The following is a 21,066-nucleotide window of genomic DNA, read 5'->3' as shown; positions in this document are numbered from 1 at the left end:
TTATTTTTTTGTTCTCCACAGCCCATTACTAGGCTGAAACCAGTATACAACTAGCCATTAGATATTCTAAACATAGCAGCTGATTATGGGATCCACCCTCTAATAAATGTTTTTTTCTGCTAGTACCCACAGTCCGTTACTGGGCCTGGATCTTTCCTAATAATTACATGTGCATGTCATCATAGCTGAGTAGTGGACGAGTTCCCTATTAACCATTACATACAGTCACCTCATAGCTATGTCTCTATCACACATTAGTACATCAAGGACCCTAAGGCCAGCCCTTCATACTTCTGCTACACTATAAGCACTGAATACAAGTCTATGGTTCTACAACTGCACTTCACTTGCTGTACAAAACATCAGCTCAAATACACAGGCAAAACTCTTAGTTCCTGACTCATTCAACAAGCTGTCCCAAAAAGGGCTGGTATATGCACATACCTGGTGTACTGAAAATGGCCTCAAGTTAAATGTAAAAAAAGTGCACCATAGTAGCACTCTGCAAAAAAGCTGTTCCCACTCGTATGGTATAAATGGTACTCCTCTTCAAACAGATTCAGTCATTAGAGAGACCTGGGTAATTATGTGGGGATCTCTCTCTCTCTCTCTCTCTCTCTCTCTATCACTTCTCAGGGAGTATTCAGATTGAAAACTGGGTATGTTGCAGTAACTGATCTTTAGAATGACTGCTCAGGGAAGCTGTACATCTGCTAATGAAGATGTGCTCAGAGGTGGGTAATGTGTTATGGATGAGGATAGCAATGTGGTATGGGAACTTTGTGTGAATCAGAAGATTACAAGATCTACATAAAGACATGTAAGATGTAGGTGTGGATTTATGGCTTATGGAGATTATTAAAGGACTGGAGCTGCCAGGACACTGTGGAAAATAGAACTTGTGGACATCACAAGTGCAGTAAGTAGAACAGACTTTACATTTGCAGTCAGACAATGAGAATATACCTAGGGATCTATATTAATAGTAAGAAAAGAGAAACATAGTGAAGGACAACTGTCAATAAAAGGAAGGACGTAGATAACTCCAACCTGAATTGCATTAAGTAAGTAATTATTAAATGAATGAATGAATGGAGTTCATATTTGTGCAGTTGCCATAATTTAGAGTAAATGTTTTCTCATTTTTACATTTCTCATATAGCCTTTTTTAATATATTACCAGACAGCAGACAAACAGGATTTGCATTTTTTACTTATCCTTTCACACGTCAGAATTATTTCTCTTCCAACATAGCTGCAGAGCTATGATTTAACATATTTCTATCCCAGATTCTGAAAAAAAAACTATAAAAAGCCATTGTCACAGTCAGGAAATGACTTGGAATAAGTTTATAGGAAACAGCTTAGTTCTGCCCCAATCAGAAGGCAAACTTAGAGGAATGCTGAACTGTCATTTGTAACCTAAACTGCGATCATTAACTATACTTACTAAGTTATGTATGTGTGTAAAGAGAGTCCGGTAGTCATAAAAACATGAATTAATTACTCTGTTTTAGTTATTTTGGGTTACTTTATCATTTTAGAGTCCAGGTGAAAATATTTTTTGGAAGTAAAGGGAGAAAAATGCTTGTAACATATTATCTGTTCTGGATGCTGCAATGTAATCACCGAATAATATATGTATTGCTAAGGCCTGGGTGTGGTGGAAGTAACTCTGCTTAGGGATATGTCTTGTACAAGGACGTGACAAGAGAAAGGTAAACAATCCTTTTATAAGCATAAATGGCTTATATCTCAGCATAGCATGTTTACACTTAGTGGAGTACGTTGGTAAAATGTGCACCAACATTCCCCTATGGACAACCACACACGTACATAAGAGGTTCATAGGTTATTCCTAAGCTAACAACCCCAAGGGACCTTTTTAAGTATAGCAATGCTTCCCAAATGTATCTGGCAAGTTTTGATACCCTATGGTTATTTTAAGGGGCGCATGTTGCCTTGGGCATTGGTGGTCAAGCATTTACAAACTGCCTCTATCTAATAGAGATATAGGCACCAGATCAGGGATATATTTCTGATTCTCCATCCAATGGCCCCCAAGTTATGCTTGAATTGAGTTAAGGAAGAATTCTACTTCATATGGATGTTCCTGTTCCTAAGAAAGGGTAGTCTCTGAAGCACATATCTGTCCCTCCAAAGTGTCCTTTTTATATTGCATGCAGACAATGTTTAGGTGTCTAGATTGGGTAATTCTGATGCTATTTTTTTCTAGATGTGCAATGGGTCCATCAGAGTGGTATCAGAGGATTCTTTGTATACCAGGCATAAATTGGCTCTCAGCTGTGAGTAGCAGGCTGAGTATATTGAGAGGGCTTTTGAAGCAGGCTGCATAGGGCATGTTATTTACATCCTGTATCCTTTTTGCTAGGAGCATTGGTGGATGCTCTAGTTGTTGTGTATGCCTAGTCAGGTACATACCAAAGGGTACATTGTGTATAATTGTTCTGACGAGGGCCAAGTACAGGGGATAATGACAACTTTGCACCAAGATGCCATACCCTTTTTTGCAAGTTGCACATTATAGAATGATTTTCTTACTACCATAGATACATGGTGGACAAAGGCCAGGTTACTGTCTACATGTGGTAGTTACAGGGACGCTGTCTTCTAAAGGATACTGTTATGCATTTCTTGGCACAGAGTTTCATACTGTAGGTCTGACACCAGTTATTAGTCTGTCAGGCCTTCTTGGAGGATTTTGTCTCTGAGGGATTCAGTGATTGTACCTAGTTTGCAACAGTCTGCAAATCTGGTCAACCAGAGGACTCTGATTTTGTTGTTGCAGTGCATATTATAGCCTACTATTATGTTGATGCAAATAACCTGTGCAGCTATGGAAGGCTCTGTCAATTAGCTTCACTGATTATTTTTTTAAATGTAATTTATTTGGCCATATACGGAGCTCCTTAGCAGCTCACATAGTTTGATATCACCACTATGTCAGGTTACTGAGGGCAATGTCTTCCTCAGCAACAGCCTGCTGCTAAAGTAAACTTTTTGCCAAAGTCTTTAATTAGTTACAAATACTGAGTATGACTAACTTTTTCTAAATCACTGCCTATGATTTAGGGATCCACTACCTATGCTTGTCTCATACAATCTCTCATCACAGTAGCCCACTCCCAAGATCTCATAAGTCACAGCTCAAGTGCACACATTCCTGTATTGCATGTATCTGCACTGCTCAATGTGCAAAAAAGTGACAGAAAAAAATTATAGGGAGATAAGACTCCCTGCACCATTATGGGGGCAAACTCTTCACACTCCCAAACATACCTCTCAACCTCTTAGAGTAAGAAATCTGGACAAACCCATAAAAAAGTGGTACAAATAGGGACAATTTTGAAATATTGCTCTTACAGACTTAGAAAGTTGATAGAATAACAGGTGTTGCATTAGCACGAATTTTCTGGAGGGTATGAAGTCTGAAACTCAAATGTCTATCATTATTTTCTAACTTCAATCTTTAATGATTTGCCACTAATTTGCCAGAAAGACACAATTTTATGAAAAATGGACCAAAAATATAAGGCAAAAATCTGAACATTCTGCGAAAATCTGTACAGTTGAGAGGTATGCTCCCAAACTACCACCCTGAGGATACTGAGCCTTACAGAAACAGGTTCATAGGACAATACTAGCCTAGCCAAGAATTTCACCCATGTTCCCACAAAGTCAGCACCTGATTTCCCTGCTCGGCAGGGACACAGGTGGGATCCCAGGGGTATATTTTCTGTTTCCCATCCAGTCGTCCAGGTTCCTCTTAAAGAGGGCTAGAGAGGTACTCTGCTTGACATGGAGAGGAAGTCTATTCCAGCAATCACTGGCAAGCAAAAGTCCATCTCTCTATTTCACTGAGGTGCAGTAATCACAAGCCTGCCAAATCTCAACAAGTTGTGAATGTACAATAATCTCGCTCTACAGAGAAGCAAGAAAAACAAAGCATATAGTAAAATAATCCATTATGCTCAATCAACTGTAACTTGTTCTTGAACATTCTGAGGAAGGGTTCTGTAAGTAGTGATTTAGACAGAGCATTACTGCTCAAAGAAGGCATCAAGCTTTTGAATTTGACTCCTAATGTGAGTAACCTAGTATTTGATTTAGTTTCTTACATAACAGAAAATCTGAGATAATCTAAGCCTGGGCCAGCACACAATAAAGTCAGCAATCCATTTTTTTTAATAAATAACCATGCTTCTTACTGAAACTTTTGAAAATTATACCATATTATACAATGAAATCCATAGAAAAAAATGTCATAACCCAAAATTGGGAAAAATAACTTAGCATACCCGTTTCAGCATAACTGCCTTCATCAGTGTCATATCTAAAGTACAAACTTCCTGTATTTAAATACAAATGGATGTATAGTGATAGGTGGCTCATAAATGATCATTAAGTCCTGGTGAAAATAAGCCCCTTACCTAATAATCCAATTTTCCCTTTTTTGTTTAATATATTATGCCAACCAGATTTGTTTCTACTAATGTTATCCTATCTATAGTAAAAAACAATAAATTTAGCCATATTGTGTTTGGTGGTGTCTTTAAATAAGGCATTGGATAAACAAGCACAACTGTCACTTAGATGTTCTGAAATCCTTAGTTTAAAGGGACGAGACGTCTGACCCACATAAAAGGCAGAACACATGCATGTAGCTAAACGTAGAATCCAGTCAGAATTGCAATTGCCAAAAGTGTAAATCTCAAAAACCTTTGAAGTATTTCTTGATGCTTAGTTTTGCAAACATATCTGCAAAAACTATAGTTTCCACAAGGATGGCACCCTTGGAAAAACTGACCATCCAATTCCACTGATGTGAAACTATGTTTGCATTCTCAAGCTTTCTATAATGACTAAACCATCATGCCATAGTTTTTCCTTTCCTATATGAAAATAGATATCTTGAAGGTAACAAATCTCTCAGTCGATCATCTGTCAACAATACCCCCCCCCCCACAATGTTTCTGAACTAATTACATAAAGAACCCAGTATTATTCCCAAATTTGTTGTTAATCTAAGTGGTTGTGTCTGTGTAATTTTATCTTTCCACAACCCTAACAGATGTTAACATACCCGTAACATCTTCACGTCTATATCCCCTATCAGAAAATCTTTGAAGTAAATCCTTTTCATATATTCCATTTCTTATTTCAAAAAGCAAATCCTATGAACTCTAAGAAACTGTGATTTGGGAATATTTTTTACTGTATGTTTAGGATGAAAACTAGTGGCATGTAGTAGTGTATTAAATTAGGGGTACTTCCTAAACATAGTAGTAACCAAAGTACCATTCTCCTGATCCATAACCTGAACATCCAAAAATGTAATCTTGTGGGACTTAGAGCATTTAATAGGGACCTCAACTATTGTGTATGCTGTCTTCATTAAACATTTTGCTCATTACGACTCCTTTTGTTTCTGTTCTCTTGTAAACACTACATCTGCTACTCTCCCATTAGAGTGCCTGGGGTCTTATAGCTCTTTACATGTGTTGTCCACACAGTACACTGCAGCCACTGACTTCTACTAGCCATCACCTGTGCTTGGAGCCCATTACAGGGCTTTGACGATTCTTACCATTGCATACACTGCTGATGTTGCCATGGAAACACTTACCTTCTTCCAACCATCGAATGTGCTGCTTTGTTGCTTTCTAATGTCCCTTGGACAGTTTTTTCCACATTGGTCAATGCCTGTAGTGTTCAGCATTGTTGGTTAAAGGAATAGTATAGCAATAACCCATGCCTGGGTGTGGGTAATGCTGGATTTACCCACGGTTGGCGTGGTTTGGTCCCGGTGAAGCCCGAGGACCAAACAAAGCCAACCGTGGGTAAATTCAGCATTACCCACACCCAGAAGTGGGTTATTGCTATTATACCATGACATTATTTAAGAAAAGAAACTATTACTTTTCTTAAATAATGGCATAGTATAATGCCTGTTTACTGCCCTTCCACAGATGTCTGGCATCCGGCAGTTCTGATGTACCGCGCCTGCGCAGTACATCAGAGTTGGCAAAGCACGGAGTAGCAAGATCTCCGTTGCTTTTTACTGTTTTCGCTATGCTAAATGGGTTTAACATAGCAAGACAGTTTTAAAATAAGCAATGGAGATGTCTGTTGCTTATTTTAAAACTGTCTCGCTATGTTAAACCCATTTAACATAGCGAAACAGTAAAAAAAGCAACGGAGATCTTGCTTTCTCCGTTGCTTTTTTATTAAAACCTGTCTCGCTATGTTAAATGGGTTTAGCATAGTGAGACAGCTTTAAAATAAGCAACGGAGATCTCCGTCGCTTATTTTAAAGCTGTCTCGCTATGTTAAACCCATTTAACATAGCGAGACAGTGTTTTAAAAGTAGAGTTATACTAATGGAAAAAAGTCCGGGCGACTGGACCTTTTTCCATTAGTATAACTCGATTTACAATGTGCACGCTGGCCAATCAGCGTGCACGTTTTGGGGGGGTCATGGTATAATTTTGGTTAATGCTGATTACAGAAGGATCTGCTTCTTAGCAATTGTTTCCATGTTGTTCTTCACATGCTGTTGCCATTCTTGTCCATTAAATCTCAGTGTTTGCTACTGGCTATAGAAGCTACTCCCCAACTACTGTATGTTCTGGTCACTACTACATGCAACAGCAGCTGTATTACTTTGGTTACTATAGACTGTTCTCAAACACCTTTAAAAATATTAATTACTGGTTACAGCAGCTAATTCACAGTGGTCAAAATTTGTGAAAGCTCTTCACTAGCTATTAAAAAGGTCAAGCACTCATTAGTTCATACAGGTGTTTACCTGCACAATCTGAAATAAGGGTTCCTTAGTATCCTTATATGAGAATACACCCAGTGACAAGCAAATGTATGAGCTCTTCTAGAATCCATTGTAGGGCCTAGCACCAACCTAAAATATAAATAAATAAAATGAAAAATAAACAAGCAAACACATAAATAAATGCATCTGGGAAGAAAATACTTTTGGAAAGGATACATAATTGGAGAGAAACCAGTAACAATGAGAAACTGGAAGGGGGTCTATGGGCATGAATCTATAAGATATTCAAAAGGTAAATGAGAAATATAACAAAGTAGTAAGGCAGGGCTGAGCCCCAGTGTCTGAAGGAAGGAAGGATCTTTCCACTAAACCACTATGCTGTCTTCATTGCACTTCATGTCCTAAAATTATGAGATTATGATGTCTTACCATCTCATGCAATCTGCATTTGCTTTAAACATCAGTGCTCAGAATTACTGCTTAGGTGAGAATCTGTGGACAGTGTGTCACTTTGTTCCAGTGACACTGTTTTCTGTACATTGTCATGTTCTAAACACACTTTATATAGTATTTTCTTCTTCAGATGTAACACACTGTTTAAATTATTTTTTTTGGGGGGGGGTTAGAAATAAGCCAACTGTAGGGAGTCTTCCTTATTCAGTTTCTGTTTCTCTTATTTGTGTCAGATTATTTCGCTTTGGCTACCCAGTAAATGATCTGTGAATTTCTGAAGACTCAGTTGGTGTATACCCCCAGACGGATTGGGAGAAGGCAGCTTGAAATGACAGTACCCAATAAATGAGATGTGGATCCCTAGGGATTCAAAAGATTTATTACCTCAATGAGAAAAAAGTACAGCAGATGAAAAACATTTTGTAATGTGTGCTTTTTCCTTGGCCAAAAAGCTTTTAATATGATATGTAATGTTAGTAGTAAGAGAGACAAATTCCTAATAAAGACATTATGGCACTTCATGCAACCCTAACATATTGTGCACTCAGGAAAGTGAATAGATCAGGAATACCACAAAACGGGAGTGACAGCTGAGTCATACTTTTTTTAAAATATGTCAGTGTCAGAATGGAAAAATTGTGATGTGTTTAGTGCAAAGCTCTCATCTTCACAAGAATATAGACATGACAGAGGTTGCATGGATGAGGCAAGAAAAAATAGGCAACATATTTGAAGTGTGAGGCCTAATCTTGTGAGTCCTGATACTTTGAAAAATAACATATGCTATACTTCAGACTTAAAAAGTAGCAAACTAAAATTCATTGTTACACCTGACATGCTCCACTGACATCACATATACTAACTTTGTAATTGTTGTACTTCAGAGTAGGGGAAAGTTTAACATAGAGGTTTAAGGCTATGAGCTGTTAACAAGCTTCATCCTGTAGTCTATGGTTTGAATCCTTCATCCTCCATTTTCCTACAGTGTAACTCTGAGCAGGACACTTAACCAGATAGTGCTTACAGGACATCCCTAAATAAAGAGTTATGCCTAGTGTGTACCTGGTTAACAAAATGCTGCTGAGGTTCCACAACCTTAGACTTAGCTCATACGTACAGTTTCAGTTCTGCTACTCCAACAATCGCAATTACAGTCCTCTGAATTGTAAAAAGTATTCAAAAATGGTGGGTGGTCTTCACAAGAAGCCATATAAAGATGGACTTGACCTTAATACTCTCACCATCAAACTTGCCTGTATATCAACTGTCAAAACACTTATTCTCAAACTCAAACCAATCCCTCAAGCTGTAGACAGTCTACCAGCATACATTAAAATAGCTGCCAATGGTCTAGCATATTCTATATCCATTCTTATTAACAGGTCCCTACTAAACTCCCTATGCTCCTGATATTTGAAAACAAGCTCACCAGCTTAAACATAAACCCCTATGTCACTAGATGGGTTGCAAACTGGCTCAAGGACAGAACCCACATGGTTAGAATTGCAGGAGCCATGTCAGATTCCAAACCAGTTACTAGTGGCGTCCCACAAGGCTCAGTCCTGGGACCTCTCTTGTTCGGTATATATTTCTCGGAGGTACAGGCCAACACGGAAGGACTGTGGCTGACCAAGTTCGCAGATGACTGCAAACTGGGCGCCATAATTGACTCTCCAGCCGACACGAGCATCCTCCAAAAGGGCCTCATAGAAACAGACAACTGGTGCCAGAGCCATGGCCTCAAGCTAAACACCAAAAAGTGTATAGTCATCCCCTTTGGCAAAAACAAAGTGCCCACAAATTACCACATAGGTGGTAATCCATTAAGTACAGAAGAAGTAATTAGGGACCTGGGGACCCAAGTTGATAGCAATCTCTCATTTGACAACCACGTGGCCAAAGTGGTTAGAAAAACATTTTATATAGCCCACCTAATCATGAAGGGATTCACATCTAGATCAGGGGAGGTCATCGTGCCTCTGTACTCATCCCTCATCAGGCCCATAATTGAGTACAATGCCCCTTTTGGGATGTACCTTACCAGACAACTGCAGCAACTGGAAAGACCCCAAAAGTACCTCACCAAGAGGATCAAAGGGCTCAAACAGATGCCATATGCTGCCCGGTTAAAGAAACTCCAGCTCTACTCAGTGGCATACTGCCTGTTCAGAGTCGATCTGTGCCTGACGTATAAAGCCATGTCCAAACCGGAATTAATGGACATGCTGCACCTCAGAAAATCCAAATCCTATCGAGCTACACGCTCGAGAGACTTGAACCTCAGCACTGAAATAAATAGGACATGCTGGAGGGACAGATTCATAACCCAGAGGCTCCCTTCACTCTGGAATAAAATCCCAGTCCAGGTTAGGCAGAGTCCCTCATTGACTCTCTTCAAGAGGAATCTTGATGAGTGGATGGGAGGTCGTAGGTTTACCCCGGGTATCACTTCTGTGTCACTGTTAGACAGAGGCACAGTATACTAACCTCGAAATAGGGCATAGCAAAATTCATTTAAAATGGGTGGCGAAAGCCAAACACACTCTGGCTAGGCTTATAAATGCCCTAGGGCAGATAGCCTAGTATGAATCTATGAACCTACGAAGTAAAACTACTAACTTTGCAGATTTCAGAACCATTGCTATACTGCCCCACTGCCTAAAATAATAGAAATATAAACCCACTCTCAATTTCTATATCTGCTACAAAACAATCTACTCACAAACACACAACACGGCTTTTGACCTAAGTGTAGTAGAACAGCTGCTTTGTCGTCCTCCTTACTCACTATTACCCCAGACAATAACAATAACAAGCTAGTCTCCGCTATCCGTTTGAACCTCCCAAAAGTATTTGACTGAGTCTGTCATTCCAAACTACTTCAAAACTTTACTGAGCTCATCCTCTTAAATTCCACTTTAAAATGGTGTCACAGTAATTTAAGCAATATAATTTAATGTGCACCGCGGCAAACTGTATACTCCTCCTTCCTGCCTGTCACCATTAGCAGCCCCAAAAATGTAATACCAGTCCCACTACTATATAATATATTTTTCAGCCTAATGTACACATCTGTTACCCTTCAGCCATGGCCCACTCTGGTGATGACTCAGCTCTGATCTGTGCTACTTCCTCCCTTCACAGACATTTTTCTCTAAACTCAGGAATCGTACTCATCAACTGAACACTGGCAGCAGCAAAGTAACCTGTTACTTAATGTAAAAAAGAGAGAAAAGAAATCAGTAACCCATCACATAGACTCATTTTCCCATTTTGTCATCAGAAAATTTTAGACTTGATGTGGTTACCAATACCAAACTATTTGGCATCTAGACAATAACCAAAAGTTTGACCTCCATATACATAACACAGTTAAAAAAAACACCAAAGCTAGGTGCACTCTATAAAATCAGGTCAAATCGCTCTGACAATGACTCACTTTGCCACAGTAACTGCATGCCTTTCACCTAATCTACTCTGTGCATCTTCAGTTTTTGCCAGCCTTCATACCGCTCAACTAAACCAGTTAGAGCAATTCTTATAACAAAACAGCAAGCTTTGCCACACATCTCCCAAACAGAACTCACCACTGTTCTGCACTAATAAATATGACAGGATGACACTTCCTCGCTATCGTCACTACACCCAGCTGGAAAGAGCTCATAACATTTTGTACCATCCAACACAATTTCCCTCATTATTCCATTGTTTTCATTGCAAAGACATGCATCTGGAGTGTTTCTCCCCTGGTCTCTACTGAAAACGTATCCAAAACTACACAACAGCACTATACGAGCATTTATACAGATGCATGGAACCAGGAATACCTGACTGCACTAAATCATCCTCTGCAAGGAAGAGTAAACCTGTCTGGTGGACATCTGCAATAAATAAACTGTATAACAAAAGGAAAAAATTGCTGTCCAAGACCAAGAAGGAGCAGGTGGCCAACTGGAAGCAATGTCTCCTTAGCCCGAACAAGCAAATAAGAGCACTAATGAAAGCAGGACCGACCTTAGGTCAACTGGTGCTCTTAGCAAAAGGGCCCCATGGCACCCCCCCTCCACAACACATGGTGCCCCCATCTTGGTCTACCTACACCAAATAAATACTGGAAAAGCGCCTCTGCTAAAGTGGCGCCCTAGGCGGTCGCTTAGTTGGCCTATGCCTAAGACTGGCTATGAATGAAAGCCTCCAAAGCAAACTTCGAGTCCAAACTGGCCACATCTACTAGAGATACAATTAAGGCTGTTTTCACATATGTCTGCAATCTCAAAGGAAGTGCCCAGATCTGTTCAGAATTGGTGGTCAAGGACAACACATATACTAATGCCGTAGATATAGCAAACTTGCTGGCTGACAGATTCAGCAAAAACTTTACTCCTCTGTCCCCCATCAGTAAATCAGGACATCCCCAGTACCTGCCCCCTTCCCCTTATATCAAGGTAACAGGTCATCACTGCTGTCTCAAAGGCAAAAAATACAGCCTCCATGGGACCCGATAACATCCTAGGCTGCATCCTACGTGAACTCAGAAAGGAACTTCCAGCACCATTAGGCACCCTATTCAACCAAAGCCTGAGTACTGGCTTCATCCCAGCTGAGTGGAGAACAGCCACTGTCATCCCTTTACACAAAGGTGGAGCGTCCACCGATCCGGGAAATTTTAGACCCATCAGCCTAACTAGCCTGATCTACAAGGCTATGGAATGGATTATCATGGACATCATTAACAAGGACATTGGCAACCTCCAAACACTCAATCCCACACAGTTTGACTTCGGCAAGGGGAGGTCATGTCTGCTAAATCTGGTCAACTTCTTTGAGACAGTCACCAAAGCCATGGATGAAGGGAAGATGGTGCACACAGCCTACCTTGACCTGGCCAAAGCCTTTGACACTATTTCCCACTAGGCATAATAGATAAACTCTCTCAACTAGGCATCAATCTATATGTTACCAGATGGGGAGCAAATTGGCTCACTGATAGAACCCACCTAATCAAAATAAGGGAAGCCACCTCAAGCAGTAGACCCGTAACAAGCGGCTTACACCAGGGTTCGGTCTTGGGGCCTCTGTTATTTGGGATATACTTTTCTGAGGTGCAGGCCAAAACCAGTGGGCTAAGGCTGACCAAGTTAGCAGATGACTGCAAGCTGGATATTGTCATCAATTTTCCTAGTGATGTGGACATCCTCCAAGAGGGCCTCAACCAAACAAATGACTGGTGCCAGAAACATGGCCTCAAGCTGAATACCAAAAAATGCATCATCATCCCCTTTGGAGAGAGTGACATCCCCACAATTTATCACATCAGTAACAGTGTCCTAAGCATGCAATCAGTCTTCAGGGATTTGGGTGCCCAGGTTGATAGCAACCTGATTTTTGATCACCATGTTGCTTCCATTGTACGGAAAGCCTTCTACATGGCCCACCTCATGAGTAAGGGTATCTCATCCAGGGACAAGGAGGTCATAACATCCCTGTATTCTTCCTTTATAAGGCCCATTACTGAATACAATGCACCTTTTGGCATATACCGCGCTAAACACATGCAGCAGCTGGAGAGACCACAGAGGTTCCTCACCAGGAGAATCCAAGGCCTCAAACATCTACCATACACATATAGGCTAAAAGCCCTATCCCTCTACTCAGTTTCATACAAACTCCTCAGAGGTGACCTCTGTCTGGCATACAAGGTGATCACGGACCCCACCTTGATGAGACTGCTGCATATACGCAAGTCAAGCTTCTCTCGAGTAACCCGCATGCGCAACCTCAACGTGGTCTGTGACATCAACAAGATTTGTTGGCAGGACAGATTTGTATCCCAGAGATTCCCCATCTATGAAATAGACTCCCTCTCCACATCAAGCAGAGTACCTCTTTACCCCTTTTTAAGCACAACCTGGATAACTGGATGGGAGACAGAAAATATACTCCTGGGATTTCACCCGTGTCCCTGCTGGACAGGGGCATCTGGTGCTGATTTGTCTAGACATGGGATAAACTCTTGGCACAGCTTATAAGGGTCTCAGGGCCAATAGCCTAGTAACCTCCTATGATCCTATGATCCTGTCCTAGTCAAACCTTCCCGGTCAACAAATGTTAAATAAATAATCAACCCCCATCCAATGGTACTACACAACTAGGGAACTCTGTTGTGCAGAAAAATTCTTACGCTCTCAAATCAAAACACAGAACTTACATGGGGACATTCTATACACAAATTATGTCATCAAACTCTGGGAGAAAATGTCTCCACCCTTTGTAAACTCCAAAATCTCCACCTTATTATAAAAGTGCTCAGAATCCACCTACTCAGTGCCTTATATTACCCATGCATCTGTACTACAGGTTAGCTAACTTTCCACCCATTTTTTCTTCCCCTTACCCAATTTGTTGACTCATTGACAGCACTATGATCGTTCACACAGAATTTATTTTTGTGAATATTTCAGTAGTATTTGCCTTATGTTTCTGGCACATACCTATAGCAAATATACCTTGTCTAATAGTTAACCAACTACCCCCTCTTCTTCTTCTTATCCATTTTGCTGGCTCCCTGATAGCATTATGATGCTTGCCTATACACCAATCTCTTAAATAAATGATCACACACAGTTTCTCTCTTGAAAATCTCAGTCATATTTGCATTATTTTTCTGGCAAATACCTATAGCAAATATACCTCCCCTAATATTTGCTGTAATGTCAAGCATTTGACTTCTGTTATCTAGTATTGTTTTATTCCTAAACCAAGTGTTCTGTACTGCACTTCAAATAATTTGAATGCCTTTCAGGATTATCACTCCAACATTCTCAGATAACATACCCACGCATACACTCAAAGTCAAATCTCCTAAGAAGAAGTTTTCAAGACAGTACCTAAGGCAAAAAAGCACAATGTCTGTGGGGTCAGATAACATATTGGCTGTCTAATGGTCCACCTGAAACATGACTTGTTCGAAGCTATTCAATATCTGACTCAAAAAAGGCTTCATGCCAGATGAATGGAGGACAGCAACAGTCATTCCTTGCACAAAGGTGGGACTTCAACAGTCCTGGGGAAATATAGACCCATAAGCCCAACTAGTTTCATCTATAAGGCTATGAAAAGGATCATTCTGGAAATGATCATTATGGAATTAATATATAAGGATACAGGCAACTTCCAGACTCTTGACCTAACTCAGTTTAAATTAGTCAAGGACAGGTCCTGCCTACCTAACCTAGTTGGAACCTTAGAAAAAGTTACTGAAGCAATGGATGAGGACAAAACAGTGCACACCATATATCTAGACCTCACAAAGACATTGGCACCATCCCACACTCGGGTGTCATACATAAACTTTCCTAGCTAAATGTCAATCCATATGTAACTTACTGGATATCTAACTGTGTCTCAAACAGAACCCAAGATGTCAGGGTGAGTATCTATATGTCCACCAAAAGACGTGCCATTAGCAGTGTACCCCACAGGTCATTCCTTGAGCAACTCCTCTTTGGCATTTACTTCTCAGAGGCCAAAGACAATGTTAACGGTTTGTAGCAGACCAGCTCTGTAGCACTGTAGTTAACTTCCCAGAGGACACGATGACCCTCCAAGTAAGCCTGTTCCAAACAATTAGCTAGTGTCAAAAGCATGGACTGAATCTAAATGCAAAGAAGTATATAACTGTATCCTTCAGCAAGAATGACTCCCCTAGTAACTATCACATTGACAATACACCCCTGAAAATGGATCCCCTAGTTAGGGATCTGGGAAACTATGTTGACACTGAACTGTCCTTTGATCAGCATGTATCCAATGTTGTAAGGAAGTCCTTTTTCATTGCACAGCTTATATGTAAAGGTACTGCATCTAGATCCAGTGATGTGATCGTTCCACTGTGCTTGGCACTCATTAGGTCAATCATTGAGTATAATGTCCTGTTCAAACACTTATCACAATTGGAATGACCACAAAACTTTCCATTAAAAAATCTCAAGGGCATAAAATGTAAAAACTATGCAGACCATCTCAAAGCCTGGTTACTTTTCTCATTGTCATACAGGCTACTGAGAAGCAATTTCTGCCTTGCATATATAGCTTAAACAGACCCTCTTTTGTCAGATCTATTACACATTTCCAAGTTCAATGGTATCATAAACACCTGCCTCCCATGGATAAAGGAACTATGTAACATATGCTTGCTTGGCCTACTCGTATGCAAAGTAAAAGAGCCAAACCCTCTGAACCTGTCATAATATCCTGCAAAAAATTGTCTAATTTCTTAATTTTTAAGATGCAAAAAAATCTTACTGTTTATGTTTGCTATATATCTATGTATACTAGTTACTCAATGTGTATTGTTTATTTATTTATTTTTTTCTGTGTATATTTATAATGTACATTACTTAGTACTAAATATGTATGATTTTTTTCTGTGAAGCTTTTCTCCTTGGGTCTCTGCTGAAAAGGGATCTTGCATGACCCAACTGGATATTAATGCATACAGTCTTGAAGTAAGTAGGTAGGTGCAGATACATTTTAGAGGTATTTAAGTAACCCAAGAGTATCCATAGTACATGCCATATTTCAAGAATAAATTTATGACAACAGGAGGATACAGTCTAATGATGTATGATGAACAGCCTGGGGGAGATATCAGGAAGCATTTTTCCCAGAAAGAGTGGTTGATGATTGGTACTGCCTTTTGAAGAAATTATAAGGTCAAAACTGAAAGAATTCAAGGAGGCATGGGATAAACAAACAGCTTTAATGGTAGTGAGAGTAATAAGCTTGTGTGTAAATAGGATCTGAATCTTGCACACTATTAAAAGAAATAAATAGACAAGACAGAACAAACATTTCTTATCTGCAATTAAAATCTGTTCTGCCAGTGTCCATTGCTCATAATGTGTTTTGTTCTCAGTGAATATTATATGTTCTGTTCTCCACTGACATTGGCATTCATAGTCTCTAGAGACTTAAGTTTGTATGTATGTGGTTGTCTCTTACACAGGCTGACTGGCATGGACCCCTGCAGGATCACTGCCACAGTGATCATTTCACTAGCTTATAATGATTTTATGTTATACAGTCTCTTGTCTGTTCAAATCATTGTGTATAGTGATATCCATTGTCCACTACGGGGTTGAGTGCTGCTTCACATTACAGTGGATTGTTCCCTCAAACCCATTATATGGGGCTAATTTCTACTGGTAGTAAGTGCATCCCACCTTCCACTAAAGAGAGAGACTTCCATTGCCCATTATGAGAATTAATAACTACATAGCCACATGTATTATTTCCACCTGTCAACTAGAATTCTTAGTTCTTAACACTGACCAAACTCATTTGAGCTTATAAACTGTGCATTTATCCCGTCAGCTTTCTGTTCCATAAGAAAGCATCAACTAGATAAATTATAGAAGGTGCTCGCTTCTCCTGTAACAATATCAACAGAAAATTTCTTTGCATGTTATAGAGAAATAATCTCAGAAAGATAAGAATTTCCGTATTTCCACACAACTGTAAACTGTAATTTTTTTCCCAGTGTTGCAACCGTTTGTCAAAATCTGTCAGTGAAGACAATCAATGTGCAGTAGTGATATATTAAGATTACTTTACAACAGCCAATGTTATTGCATGAATCTTTAGATTAAAAGACTGAATCAAATGAAGTGTCAGAGAATCCCCCCCCCAGAAGAAAAAGCAACATATTTCTGATCTTGTCTCTACTGACATATTACAAATTGGTCTGTTCAATTCCTTTTACTTCTGAAAGTTTTCAGTGACTCTGAGGTTCAGCTCATATGATCAAGTACTTTTGAATTCAAAAAGATTATTCTTATAACCGATCCCATGAACATTTTTGATCTAATCTAGTTTGTTACAGTCCACGAAACTCAGGTCTCACTCTTTGGACCAAGAAGGCAAATTCTGGCCTGGTCTCTCCTACCTTTATGTCTGTTTTGCCCTGACTCTAGTAATTGACAAGAGCTTGAACTCTATAACACCCACCCACCCCACCCCCACATGCAGTTCTCTGTCCCAGTGCTAGCTGTTAGATGCTTGTTTTGCAGCACATCATGCAGGACAGCCTTCTCTATACTCTTAAGAGATGAGAAACTGTACAGTGACATCATCATGTGAGAATTGAGACTCCCTGAGGGGGGAGGGCGAGTCAGGAGCCAGGAGGAGAGGGAGAGAGAGAGAGAGAGAGAGAGAGAACAGAGAAATCACTGAAAGCACTCTGTCAGACATACAGCAGAAGGGCATGCAGAACAGGCTCAAGTATGGCCGCTTTAGGAATGATTCTGTAACATCATCGGACTACCTAATTCAGAACCTAGCCATGAGTGGCAAAGTAGCAGCCACACCCGTCACCTCTACCTCCCCTCCCGCAGTTCCTCCACTGGCTCACCCTTGTCCTTCACTCCGTGATGCCCACCTGTCCGATGAACAAGAAGCCACTACAACATTCTGCATGCTTATACCAAAGATGTCCCAATGGAAATTTTCTAACCCTTCAGGGTTCTTGAGTCGAAGCCCATCCACTGCAAGCAAGGATCTAACCTCTGCAAAACCAGGGCCTCTGGGTGAAGTGAGTGGGCCCATAGCTAGTTTGGCTACTGTCCTGAACTCCTGTGACCCAGTGTGCTCTACTCCTTGTTCCCTGCAGGTAATGAGTCGTTTCCGAAGTGCAGTTGCAGCAGGAGGAGGAAAGAAGAATCGCGCTGAAGACATAAAACTGGCTGGAGAAGAGTGGAATCGAAAAGGCAGCTTTATTAACAAGCCATCCCAAGGCTGGCTTCATCCAGATGAGAACATTTGTGGTCCAGGGGTATCTTACATTGTCCGGGTAAATACATTTTCATTTTTTTTTCTTGTGCATCACACAGAATGCAGTGGTCAAAAAAGGCAGAGTTGCTCACTGTTAGTTTTATCGTGCATGTTTGTGTGTATGCGTGTGCGTGTGTGTGTGTGTGTGTGTTTGCATTTGTAATGCTTAAGCACAGTCAGTGAAAAATGCCATTGCAACTTTGTAAATTACTATGCAAGGTAGCACCTATCAATGCTGAAACAGATGTTGGGCATGCCTTTTTAGCTGCAATGTCCTGTAGCACCAAGATGCTGATGTTGTTTACACTGGAATTTGTGTGTTAAAGAAAGCAGAAACACAGGAGCCGATGCTACCTAGATAATTAACACATTCTGCATTTCTAATTTAGTAAATCGTCACATGGGAATTCAGTATTAACTTAACAAGTTGCTATCTAAAATGAACATGTCACAAAAGTAAATTCACTGATACAAAGGAGAGAGTCTGAGATGTTGTTTGTGTATAAATATTTAATGACATTCAGGCTTCATGGAAAACATCAGTGACAAACCCATATAATGTTTATTGATCTGAAGTATTATTCCCTCAAACACACTCATATACATATGTTGTGCTATTGGGTATTTTGGTGTTCAAATGCTAGTTAATCCCTCCATCATAATCTGGTGGTAAAACGGGAAACATTGTCATAATGTAGTCTGAACAGCCTTTGTAGAACTTTAGTCTCAAAAAATGCATAGGCATATTTCTGTATTCCGGCTGGCTGCTAGATGTGTACTGTGAATGTTAATAATAAAGGTTTCAAAAACAACTCAGCCAGAGTAATTTTGCTGTTCTAAGAATTAACATTTATTTTGGTGGTGTCCATTGTACAGGTCAGATACGCTGCTAGATGGGCTTGTGTGTAGATGGCTGTTGGGCTTCTACTTTATTCATCTCCTTTAGTTGTGCACAAGAACTGTAAAGCGTATACCCTGTCATACTGTATCGCTCATATAGTTCATTTAAGGAGGTTCTATAAAGTTCGCTGATCGTATGTAACTAGAAAACAGTGAAGTCTAGTCTTGCATAACTAACGATTTTTGAATGGTATAGTGGTACACTGCATACCAACAACTCAGTATATAACCCTGGATGATTCCCCATTGCAAGAATCCTGGCCTAGAAGAGTATCAGTTTATTTAGGAGCTGCCATGCCTGTCAAACTATCTTAAGATATTCTGCACAATACTTGCAGATGGATGTAGCACCTTCAGTCTAAAAATCACATTAAATGAAACCAAGAAGCAAACCAGGCTAAGCACTGGTTTAATCATGGCATGGGTTGATAAACCAGTAATTCTGCCTAAAGAGTGAGTTGGCTGTATGATGAAAGTATGTTCCCATATACTTAGTGAGTGCTCCCCACTGCTGGAATGCATAGAAGGGTTTAATCATGGGACAGTAGCTCCTAGAATATCTTGGCATTGTCAGTACTGCTCAGTCTTAATGCCTTCTCTGACAACTTAGGAGGTCCCCACATGTCAGTCATGAGATCCAGAAGAACAGGAACTGTAGCTGTACTAAATGAAGTTGGGATACTTTATGCCAAGTTACTGCCCATAACCCTCCATCAGAAAATGTAGACGGACTTTCTTGAGGAGGTAGGTACAGACTTCTGACATATTAAAGGGGTGGATGTAAGTCTGAAATATTTGTACGTCATAAACAACTATGGAAAATCTCTAGCACTTTATGATTTAATACCTTTCCTCACTTATCTGGCCTTACATAAGCACTTTATTCCAATACAACCCTACAGTAATGGACACTCATTAATAAATGAATCAAAACATTTACAAAGACACAAGACACACAGCCATCATTCATGAGTCTGATAATATCTGCATATAGGCAGTCATACACTTTTTCTTTCTCTCTTTTTTTCCATACTAGTACACACACACACACACACACACACACACACACACACACACACACACACACACTTAATGGCTTAGAAACTTAAACATCATATTCTTACATTGTTCAATTCCCTCTTTATGCTATCAGTAAAAACAGGTCCGTGTGTGAAACCCCTGCTTTTCATTTGCACATTATACATCATATATTATATACACTTCTTTTACCTACTTAGACAGACTTGCAGTTTATTGTTCAAGCACACACTTATGTTTGTGAGTCTTCATTTCACTGCGGAACAAGACTGTTCACATAAATACATTTACACATAATGAGCACACAAGAAGAATATGCATGTGTACATGATAGAGCATGTGTGTGACATATACACACAAACACACACACACACACACACACACACACACACACACACACACACACACACACACACACACACACACACACACACACACCAGTCATAAAGTGATTTGCTGAATATTTACAAAACATTTGGCACAAAACTACAGCACTCATTCCAGATTTATAATTCTTTTCTGTTAAGACAGTGTAAACCCCGAAATCTCAGTAGTCTTGTAAGACAAAAAAGTTACGCTCTTTATATTATCTAAAGCCTATTCAGCTGACATATCCTGCCATGATAGTGCCAACATATTTTATGTTAATTATCTTCCAGAAAGTTCTGCCCTATATCTCTTCCTACAACATGTTCTTACTCTGAGATGTTAGAAACTTGGGATAAATATTAACATTTTGTAGGACTTTGTGTCTGGTAATTATATTTCAATTACTGTAACTAAGCCTATAGAAATCACTCTGATCTCAAATTGTTTTGATTTCATTAATATAAACTGCTGAATATGCAGTTCCTAGAATTATAAATAACAGAAATCCCCATAACACTTCTCCCTGTGCTGTTGATAACAATAATGGTTATGAGGAACAACAACAGCAGTACCCCAATATCCCAGCTTTCAGTGCTGTGAGTAAAATTGCCTTCCAACATGATACAGGGAAATAACAGTGCAGTCGATTATCCCAGATGTGTGTGCTA

The 21,066-nt window shown here is 39.9% G+C and overlaps 1 protein-coding gene across 4 annotated transcripts in view; it reads left to right on the top strand.

The window, feature by feature from the left end:
• The window catches only part of SHC2 (SHC adaptor protein 2), a 584,758-nt gene that overhangs the window by 195,011 nt on the left and 368,681 nt on the right, over window positions 1-21,066 (top strand). Inside the window, exon 2 of one of the 4 annotated variants that reach the window (XM_044053899.1) lies at window positions 17,931-18,110. In XM_044053899.1, the coding sequence (XP_043909834.1) occupies window positions 17,934-18,110 (177 nt within the window). In that variant the 5' untranslated portion in view covers window positions 17,931-17,933. Of the gene's footprint in view, window positions 1-17,446; window positions 18,111-21,066 lie in introns of those variants that run through there. The other 3 variants (XM_044053898.1, XM_044053897.1, XM_044053896.1) reach the window with 3 other exon arrangements.

This window comes from Protopterus annectens, chromosome 13.part0 (genome assembly GCF_019279795.1).
Source record: "Protopterus annectens isolate FY-2018-M chromosome 13.part0, PAN1.0, whole genome shotgun sequence".
In the NCBI taxonomy this organism is placed as follows: Eukaryota; Metazoa; Chordata; order Ceratodontiformes; family Protopteridae; genus Protopterus; species Protopterus annectens.
The sequence above is the reverse complement of the archived record's forward strand: the minus strand, read 5'-3'. Positions and strand labels throughout refer to the sequence as shown.